At 35.1% G+C, this 10,833-nt stretch overlaps 1 protein-coding gene across 2 annotated transcripts; it reads left to right on the top strand.

Annotated features, from left to right (window-relative positions):
• Positions 1 to 7,901: 7,901 nt before the first annotated feature.
• LOC137714892 (probable E3 ubiquitin-protein ligase BAH1-like 1) lies at positions 7,902 to 10,723 on the top strand. 2 transcript variants are annotated; one of them, XM_068454048.1, is made up of 6 exons: positions 7,902 to 8,421; positions 8,905 to 9,149; positions 9,252 to 9,506; positions 9,910 to 10,047; positions 10,165 to 10,223; positions 10,330 to 10,723. In XM_068454048.1, the coding sequence occupies exons 1-6, from the start codon at positions 8,274 to 8,276 to the stop codon at positions 10,433 to 10,435; spliced, it is 951 nt and encodes a 316-aa protein (XP_068310149.1). In that variant the 5' UTR covers positions 7,902 to 8,273; the 3' UTR covers positions 10,436 to 10,723. The 2 variants fall into 2 exon arrangements, with proteins under 2 accessions (XP_068310149.1, XP_068310150.1); XM_068454049.1 differs by lacking the exon at positions 7,902 to 8,421 and adding an exon at positions 8,741 to 8,831.
• Positions 10,724 to 10,833: the final 110 nt, after the last annotated feature.

Below are 10,833 nucleotides of genomic sequence, written 5' to 3'. Positions count from 1 at the left end.
TTAAAGGACTCGTGCTTTCAACGGAATCGGTTCGAGCGAGCGAGCTTCCGTGATTCTTCTGTATTCGATATAGACGGCGTCGTTTAACTTGGGGGTCGTGAATATAGCTTGATTCCTAACCATTCGGGATACATTTAGAAACGACAGAAGATTAAAGGCTGGTTTGGTATTACTGTATTTTAAAAAAGACTGTTTTTACTGTGTTGTGAGAATAAGCAGCTGTGAAATAAAGCAGTAGAATGTTTGGTAAACTTTTTTGTAAAAGTGCTATTGAAAAAAAAAAAAACATTATTATAATGTTTGGTAAACTTTTATGTAAAACAGATGTAAAACAGATGTGAAAAGAAACCGGTTTTTTCAGAATCACCTCAGTATCAAATCAGGCCTAAGGCTAAACAATCACTGATTGGCGCGTGGATATAGCTTAATTCCCAAGTTAATTAAGGCAACTTCGAAATTTTATTCCTCAAAATGAGGCTATCCGCCATTTATGTTTTTTTTCACAATTTCCATGCCAACGTGATAAAACATTATACGAAAAATATGAAGTGTCTGAGAGTTTATGTGGAGTCACTTTTGGAAGAATCTCCTTAGCATTTATCGAACATTGTTGTTTGACATTAAGCTTATAATCATTTTTCTTTGCTATTAAAGACTCGTCTGGAAGTGTTTTTAAAATAGCTAAAAGAAGTTTTGGTGAAAATGATATTGAAAGCATTCTTTTAAAAAATGCAAATGAATTTTGAAACACTTTGAAGTTCTTCTTGCAATTAGCATGTAACTGGTGTTTCTTGCAAAAAAACATTTGCTTGGACCTAAAATTACACAATCAGCATATACGATTGAGGCCATTGGATTAGCAGAATTATGGACCCTTGGATAGCAGACTAATTGGATAATTTTTATTATTGTTGAGGGATATATTGTGGTTTTAATCATGATATTATCATTTAATAATATATTAACTTTTTTCTTTTTCAGTCATACGATATATTTTATTATATTAAATGTTAAATTAGATATTAATGGAGTTCGAATTACACCGTCATATAAGGACCAACTTTTTTTTACCCCTATGATAAAAAATCCCTTGCAATTATATATATTAAGTTATGCAAACTTAATATGATCAATATCCTAGCGGTTTGTTTGGAAATGGGTCCTCTATTTGTGGTGTACGCATGGGATAAGAGGAAGAATTGCAATTGACTTGCAATTTCTAGTCAGCACATGCATACACGTGGAGGATTGGGAGGCTACTTCCCATGTAGTTATGGAGTGAGAATCCTTGTCTGATTCTTTTTGTAAGGATCCGAATTCTCAAATCACATTCATTTATCATACATTATGTAGTCATGAATTATTATAAATTCTTTTATTTACGACACATAGAATTGCCATGCGCAACGATTAGTTATATATCCAAGTCTTGATCAACAAGGATTTCCAAGTTCTTGTTGGAAGAGGTCATCTTATCTGCCTTTTCGGCAAAGTGAGATGTTATCAAGTTACGACATCGGCACACTGAAAGTCGAATATGTTATCAGGTTACGGCATCGACACACTGAAAGTCGAATTTGATATTGAACTTTGCAAAACTAGCAGCCTTGTCTTCAGGCTCTAGAACCTGAAGGTTGAGACGTGTTCCTTCCTTGGCCGTAGTCGCAAGATTCAGAAGTCATCAACGCGCCCAACGCCACATCAACACTCATTCACTCCCCGACCGAGCTCGGGCGACGAGTTGACACGCCCCGCATTCAACCGAAAGAAATAATTAGCTTATTAGCTATTCAGCCTGCGCACCAAGTAGATTAAGTAGTTTTTAAAATTAACAACATTTTAAATGTTTTTAGAACTCAAAAATATTTTTCTCAAAAACAATTTTAATCATCTTAAAAATACTTCAAAAAACAAAGTTGACTTTACTTCTAATCTACGAGTCGCTGTACACTTTCCTTTCGCGCGGCCCGCGCTGCTTCTGCACTGGAATAGAGTCGTGCATATTCGACAGCTAATTTATGACGAGAAGCAGCCGTGGTTAAAAAAACCACGCTTCCCAATTCAAACCCCACTCCCTCCGCTTCTTCCACGCCTGATCTTTTAAAAAAAAAAATTTATACATAAAACATTTATTTTTTCTTTTAAAAAAGTGATATCAAATTTTTATAACAATAAATAGACAAAATTAATTACGCATGCATAACGTGTCGGTATATGACTAATTGTTAATTAAATCTACTAATACTGTCTGGCTTTTGTTGGATTAGGATTAAGAATAATTAAAAGTTGAAAACCATCCACATTTCAATGGGCGTTACGTTATGTAGTAGTGGTGGGAAAGTGGTAATTGGCAATTGCTACTGACCACTGATTTGGTTTCTTCCTTTTTTTGTTGGGGACCATTGAATCATTGATTGGGTTTCCTTCACATTTTCAATCAATTATAAACGTCATTTTCATATTGTAACCGATAAAAGAATTAGATGTCATTTTGATTGTAATCGATAAAAGAATCAGGTGACGTCCTACTGCAGTAACACAAAGTAATAATGTGTTTATACACTCGGGTGACATCACAAGCTTATCCAACATAACACACTAAACTACTATGACATGTGACTAGTCGTGGATTGATATCCACCTGAAAGGAAAAGGTCTTAGGTTTAGGTCACAAGGATGCAAGAATGATATATACTTTTAGTGAGCTCTATATCTAGTTGAGATCCATTGTGACTTCTTGTTTGTAGGTTGCAATATGTTGAAGAACTATATTCGTTGAATATCCTAACATTTTTAACAGAAAATATGAATCTTCCTACAATAGTCAATAAAGATGATTTTTTTTATTATTGAATTACTCAATTTTTAGTATGGATAATGGTATTTTCATCACGGTTGTTTCTAAAATTGAACCTTTCAATTAAAGTGATAACTTATATAGAAAATTCATCAATTTGATACCTAAATGTTCTTGGTAGTCGGCAACCATTCGAGGCTTCATTTTGCGTGACGACTATTACTTTCTTCGCCTTGGATTTGGCGAAGTGAAGCGAAAGATAGAGAGTGACGAGCAAAAATGCTCTCATATTAAACTAGCTTGCTCCAACCCTGACGGTAACATGATTAAAGACGATGTTTAGTTCCCCCTTCTATTTTCATTAATTTATATTTTAAATTTTTGTAAATAAAAGTTTAGTTTTATGATTAATTCAAGTTAAATGATAAGATTGAATAGTTAAAACTCGCTCATGTTCCATATCACCTCACTAACAAAAAATTTAATGAAAAAGCGACCCAAATAACTCATGGAGTTAGTTACAGGGGTCACCTTTATTATGTGCTTCCTTTCTTTTACACGAAATCTGACCCAAAACAAAAAGGCCTAATAAGACGTGAAAGTGTCATCTCTTGCTTCGTGGACCCAACTACCACCAAGTAAGCAAAAAAGTTGGTTCCAAATGTTTCAGGAAGGTCCATTAATTATCCACAGTCCCATAAAACCCAATAAACATTCGAGGCCTGTGATGACCCAAAAGAATAATGGTCGGTGAAGTCCCAAACTTATCTATCGTATTGAGAAACGCTTGCATGTCACAAGTTCATACATTCTCTCTCTTTATCTCTCTTCTTACAAAAAGAGATTGTGAGAGCCTGAGAGAGTATGAAGTAGGTATAGTTAACCACAAATGCATGCCTCATAACATTTATTTTCTTCCATATAGATGTTGTGTCACAAGCTCCATAAGTGTCCACTACTAAGGCCATATGCACCGGTATTGTCCTCACTTAACCACCTAGGCCCAACTTTTGGGTGGTATCAAGTTTATTGGACTTCAAGTGTGGAATTTTATCTCAAAAAGCCTCGGTGTAATTAAAAGTGGAACACCTATATTTAAACCTTAAATTATTGTCGTACTTATCCGATGCGGGATTCTCTTCACATTCATCTCGGCTTGTATCGAGCCAACCTTTTTCACGAACAATAGATAAGAGAGAACAAGAGGGATCACCAAATTGGTTTGGGTGATAATTATGAGATCGTGAGATAATCACTATCTTCATTCAGCATATGGCATCATAGGTCAAAATGTGCATGCATTTGGTTAACTTTGTTGGTTTGCTATCCACCTGTGGAAAGTGCAGTGTTGTACTAATCCGAATAGCATAAGGCGTGTTTAATACGACCTCATGAACAATGGATTTGGTTAACTTTCACTAATCCATTTGTTTTAACTTTTACTAATCCTTCCCCTGCTGACTAAATAAATCAACAAAGTATTCAAACAGAAGAATATGTCTCCTTTTTGCATTGTGCTTTGGACTGACTGGATGGGAGAGCTTGAGCAATTGAGTGCTCTCGATCGACCACTAATGGTGCTTCTTCCACTCACAAACCCTTTTCCCCCTTATAGGCCTTAATTTTATGTTTTTCAAAGTGATAAGAAAAACAATCTTTGATTCTTTCATTTTTGACGCGAGACTTTACATCCTTCAACAGAAACTCACCACCAATCGTTAATCGATCGTGGAAAAACAACTATACAATTTGCTTATGTGCATCATGGTACTATAGGAATAGGAAACAACTTGGTGGCAACTTGATAACAACTTGCAGTGTTATCTCAGGTGGTTTTATAGGGTTGGACTAAAATTAGAGTTGGTTACGAAGGTAAGGAAAACAACCCATGTGTCGTGAGCTTCACTTTGAATTAAGCTTCATACGCCTTCACACGTTTATTTTACAAATATCTTTATATATAAAAAATAAAAAAAAGCTTAAATGTCAAAATGGCTTTTGTGCTATAGTCATATGGCCAATTTTGTCCCGTGTTTCGATTTGGCTAATTGTGTTTGTCTCTGTTAGCCAATGAAAGGCATTTCATTCAATCCCTTTTAAAAATTTCTTAAGAAAAATTATATGAGATATAATTACCTTTTCTCTTTACGGAAAAAGTGAAATCAATGAGAAAAACACATATAAGAGATGAAACTTTCAATCTGGAAAATGATTAAGGTTGTGACATAGAAAAGAGAGGGGGTAATGTTAGGGACGACATCACGGAGTTGGGAGGAGAATAATTTATCTTTTAATTTTTAATTTTATTTCATTTTTAAATATTTTAAATCAAATAAATAATTTTATAAATAAGTTTATGATAATTTATAATTTTTTTTACAGAAGTTAGATGGAAATGTCCTTGATTGGCTAACGGAGATAAACACAAAGACCAAATTCGTCAAATTGAAAATACAGGGACTAAATTGACCCAATGACTAAAACACATAGACCATTTTAACATTTAATCCAAAAAAAAAATATTCATTCCTAAATCTAGTCTAATGTGTGATGGATGTAGACATGATTATAAAATTTTCTTATTTTACTAATTTATTAAGGAAATTGTTATTGTCGTTCCAAAAATTTCATTTTACACTCCAAAATTTTCTATAAGTAAAATGAAAAATACACTAGTGGAGAGTGCAAAATGAAATTTTTTAAGTGCTAATAACAGTTTACTTTATTAAAAAGTATATTAAAATACTAAATTAGGAAGAACGCATTTGCATTTTTGTTTTTGTCTTAAGGCTGCATTAATCAATGTTTTAGTTGGTGGATGAATACCCTGGGCCCCATGGGATAAGATTAACTTGACTTGATGACAGTAGTGAAGATGATAAGCATGCTATATAACTATTTGGTTGTGTAATTATTGTTTGTTTCTTTTTTCCTTTATGCGTTGAAATGTTAATTAAGAAGTGAGCATGATATATAACAAATGTCAGGAAACAACGAAATAAATGTGATTAATAATCTTAACAATATGCGAGATTTTTTTCATTCTATTGAGAATACTTTGTAACATCAAGTATCATAACATAAGTGGCTCGATATTTAAAAAATAAAATTTATCACTTGTATTATAATAGTTGATATCGGATCATGTTTTCGGTAACTAATTTATCATAATATGGATAGATTTAGAAAACTTTGAGAGAAAGAAATGGAGTTGGAGGGCTCACCTTTCGTAGACGACAAGCAAAACAAATTGAGCAACGGTGTGACACCTGAAAGTCTGAAACGCATTCTTCTTCTACAGACCGGCGGGGGCCACTTCAGATTTTGGTGTCCACCAGCTTGCTTTACACGTAACAAACAGTAGGCTCTTGGTGGTTGCTGCTATTCTAGCTTCTTGTCGACAAACTTATGCTTGGATTGATGCTGAGGTGATTCTGAAAAAAAGATGGTATAAAAAAAAGCTGGGAGCTATTTTTGTGTTTGATAAACATTTAGCTTCAGCTTTTTTTCACAGTTTTAGATAAAAAAAGCCAAAAAACAAGAAGGTGCAAAACCTAGCTTTGAAAAACTGGCTTTTTTTCACATCTGTTTTACATAAAAGTTTACTAAATATTATAATACTGCTTTTATTTTTCAAAAGCACTTTTACAAAAAAGTTTACCAAACACTCTGCTGCTTTATTTCACAGCTGTTTATTCTCACAGCACAGCAGAAGCAGCTTTTTTTCAAAGCACAGCAATACCAAACCAGCCCTTAGTACTAGTTTGGCATTGAGATACTTTTATAAAAAATGGATATAAAAAAAAAGTTGAACTCAAAAAGATATTTGATAAACACTTAAAAATAACTTATTTTCACAGTTTTGGGTGAAAAAAAAGCTGAAAATGTGAAGTAGCAAAAATGAGTTTATTCTCACAGCACAACAGAAACAGTTTTTTTTTCAAAGCACAACAATACCAAACCAGCCCTAAATTAATAGTGTAACGATTGCATCGTCACATACGTGCTGTAATGTGTATTGCTTACCATTTATACAATTTTTTTACACTTTAAGGTCTTTCACAATCGTTTAATTGATTTTGATTGTTGTGTATAAAAATCACACACTTTGAGTTTAATTTAGGAAATTGTCATTAGCATTCCAAAAATCTCATTCTACATTCCAAACTTTCTATATTATGAAAGAATATAATATAACTATTAAAATTATAATTAAACTTAATTTTCCGATCCACTGTGAAAGATCTAAGACTCTTAATGTCGTTGTTGTTAGATAATGAACGCTCATGCGTACATGGACATGGAGGTGGAGACTCCACCATCAAATTTAATGGGTTGAAAATCGAGGATTTTCACATTGGAATTATGCATGATATTCGTTTGCATGCCAACGAAAAATTTAAAGAGATGGTTGGATATCACGACATTATATTTCCTTTCCATTTATTTTCTTTGGTAGCTAGCAAAGTCACGTGATACTTGGTTTTTTCAAAGACATGACATGATCCTATGTAAACATCATGTGATGATTATCTTTCTTTTTTCCTTTTAATATTTTTTGACAAGAAAAAAAAATTAGGCTATTTCAATTCATATTTTACATGGCACAATCTTAATAGGTTATGAACATCTAAAATACGAGTTGAGATAAGGAAGGAGCTTTAATCGACTCCTATTCTAATCGGTATTAGTACCTGACACAATTTTAATAATAGGTTATCAACCATTAAAATATGAGTTGAGATAAATATAAAACCCTAATCGACGCACATTTCAATCGATCTATTACAAAATTGTCAGCATCTAAATCAGTTATCAAGCACTTATAATTCTTCTATTTTTTTACTATGAATAAGTGAATAATATCTTTTCACAACGAACTTACATACACTATTATTAGCTATATAATTTTTTTTGTTCAAGGAAAAAGAAGAGTCCAGATAACTTCTTTTGGATATCTCACCCAATTTTAGAGTCACTTTCTCAGCCAGTAATCAACGAAGAAAACAAAGAAAAAAAATGGGAAGTGTCACATCGGTGACAAGTGGAAGTGTGGAACATAAATAATTTTGCAGTCATGTCGATTTGGAAATGTTTTCCAACCTGGATTTACCCAAAAGAAAATGTTTTCAAATCCGTTTTAAAAGTTTCCGAGAAATCCTTTCACCAAATCAGAAACTTTCCGAGAAAAATCCTTGACCTGTTCTCGGGAAAATCAGGACCTCAGTATTTCTCCGATTTGTCGTCAGTTCGCCCTTTATATACGTCTTCTTGTTCAAGTGGAGAGAGAGAGAGAGAGAGAGAGAGAGAGAGAGAGAGAGAGAGAAACCGTTACACAGCCCTACACGCAAACATCACCAGATAAAAACTTTCAGAAGAGAAGTTTGGTTTTTTCGGCCTTCCAGTCGCAGCCCATCTCTGATTATCCGGTAAATTTAATTAAGGTCGAAGGATTTGGGTTAAATATTGATGAAAAATGAAGTTCTGCAAGACATACCAGGAGTACATGCAAGGCCAGAAGAAGAAGCTGCCCGGAGTCGGATTCAAGAAGCTTAAGAAGATCTTGAAGAAATGCCGCAGAGAAGATTTCCATGACGTCCGTACCTGCCCTGATCACTGCCCAGGTGTTTTTTTTTTTTTTTTTTTTTTTAAATCTGGTTCTGATGATTTTTATGATTAAGGTTTTAACTTTGGTTAATTTTCTGGCTGTTTCAATTCCATATATATTATGTATGCATGTATGTATTCTTGTTAATTTAATTGGAAATCATTGAGATGAAAAGCAAACATCTTGCATGGTTTCATGCAATTGTTTGAAAGCCAAAAATTGAAGGTGGAGTACAAGCCAAGTCCTCTATTAGGCCAGCTGGTGGCTAGGGCAGCGTTCCCATCCCAATCAAAGTTCCAGCTATCATTAAGTTTAGAGTAGTTTAGAATATCGTCTTTAAAAAAATAAAAAATAAAAAATTGCCGGATTTTAAAGATGTTCAAGCCTGAAGGCATATGGAATCTGTTTTAACTTGCAAATTTGAGAGTCAATGAATCCAGAATGATATTTGATTTTTTGTTTTTCAATTGTTTTATGCTAATTAGTTGAACTTTTGCAGTGTGTGACGGGAGCTTTTTCCCGGCCCTTCTCAATGAGATGTCTGCAGTGGTGGGTTTCTTCAATAAGCGCGCACAGAAATTGCTTGAACTCCATCTGTCTTCCGGCTTTCGTAAGTACATGTATTGGTTCAAAGGCAAAGGTCGAGGGGGCCATGGTGCCTTGATCGAAGAAGGCAAGGACCTCGTGACTTATGCTCTGATCAACGCCGTTGCCATTCGGAAAATACTAAAGAAATATGATAAGGTAAGTGAATCCAACTGCCTCAGACTTGATAGTTCGTTTATCCAAGTTTCGGTAATCCACTTAAATATGTATTTATAATTTTCGTTTGTGTTATGGGAACAGATTCATTACTCGACGCAAGGACAGGCCTTCAAGTCGCAAGCTCAAAGCATGCACATTGGACTCCTTCAGAGCCCGTGGCTTTTTGAGCTCATGGCTTTTCACATCAATTTAAGGGAAACCAAGACTAAGTCGAGTAAGACACCGGCTCTGTTTGAGGGATGCTCCCTCAAGATTAATGATGGGAAACCATCTCTGGCCTGTGAGCTCTTTGATTCCGTTAAGCTTGATATCGATTTGACTTGTTCTATATGCTTGGTAAGTATCAAGGTTTTCATATATTGGATTATTGACTGCTTATTTGTGTTGTTGATATATTGGTTTTCTTATCCTGCCTGTGAATTCAAGTCTTTCGAAAATTGATATGAAATGTTCTAGCACTCTCAAAATATCGCTCTCGCTCCTCAATAGTTCAGTTGTCTATTTTAAGCCTCATAGTTATGATATAGGAGTACATATGACTAGTTCGTAAAGCTTGACATTCCTTCCCGCAAACTGCAAACACTGATACGAGTTTGATTTGCTCAACTGAAACATAAACCTTCAGTAGCTGTAGCGCCGGAATACCAAGACATCAGTAGGAGTTGTAGGAAGAAAGCATGTTGCTGTTGTTGTGCTTCATTTAAGGTTATGTGACATATTTTTGTCTTTAACGTTACAGGACACGGTTTTTGATCCAGTTGCTCTCGCATGTGGTCACATATTCTGCTACATGTGTGCTTGCTCGGCCGCATCAGTGACTATTGTCGATGGATTGAAGTCCGCAGAGCCTAAAGAAAAATGCCCTCTATGCCGAGAGGTGAGGAAACATCTTCTTTCCAATTGGAGTTGTAAAATTGAAATCTTTTAGGACCTGCATCGCTACAATTCAAATTAAAATCGCTTACCGTTTTGTGATTGTTCATGTTGATTTCAGGCAAGAGTTTTCCAAGGCGCTGTACATTTAGAAGAGCTCAGCATGTTACTTAGCAGAAAGTACGTTTTTGTCCAGCATATACCGCTCACTTAGAATCCATATACGAGTGGATGATCATCCTATATATGCAAAATTTCTCATTGTTATCTGTTCATGTTTTGACAGCTGCCGTGAATACTGGGAGCAGAGACTCCAGACTGAGAGGGTAGAGAGGGTTCGGCAAGCAAAACAGCACTGGGAATTCCAGTGCCGGGCATTCGTTGGCGTTTAGTCGCTGCCCCACGGTTGGGGCTCTGTAAACCGCCAACGATTTTGTAGTTTGGAAAGCCATTAACGTTCTTGTTTCTGGATGTTTAGTTTCTTGTATGTAACTTTTGATTAACTCTGTACATATGGTCATGAATAAGGGAGGGTTCGCTGTTTTTTTCACCAAATTGGTTCAAGTACATTTGCATTTTGGATTATGGTCAAATGCATCCTGGCTCCTTGAACCTTGCTACAAAGTATCCGAGGATACGATTATATTTTGTAATGCTATTTGTACCATATTTATTGATTACTAAGATTAAAGGCGGATGAGGAGGAGGAGGGTTGGTTTGGGTTGCTGTTCTTGTTGTCACTGTCGTCGCCCGCACGGCCGCGGAAGTTTCTGGCTTTGCTCATAGTTGC

The sequence above is a fragment of the Pyrus communis genome, chromosome 14, assembly GCF_963583255.1.
Source record: "Pyrus communis chromosome 14, drPyrComm1.1, whole genome shotgun sequence".
In the NCBI taxonomy this organism is placed as follows: domain Eukaryota; kingdom Viridiplantae; phylum Streptophyta; class Magnoliopsida; order Rosales; family Rosaceae; genus Pyrus; species Pyrus communis.
Note: the sequence above shows the minus strand (reverse complement) of the source record. Positions and strands in the feature narration are given on the sequence as shown.

Excerpts from the sequence above, each read along its gene's own strand:
- LOC137714892 (XM_068454048.1), top strand. The coding sequence starts at position 8,274 with ATGAAGTTCTGCAAGACATACCAGGAGTACATGCAAGGCCAGAAGAAG. Across the intron at positions 9,150-9,251 it reads TACTAAAGAAATATGATAAG|ATTCATTACTCGACGCAAGG; the intron begins GTAAGTGAATCC and ends TTATGGGAACAG. Across the intron at positions 10,224-10,329 it reads AGCATGTTACTTAGCAGAAA|CTGCCGTGAATACTGGGAGC; the intron begins GTACGTTTTTGT and ends ATGTTTTGACAG.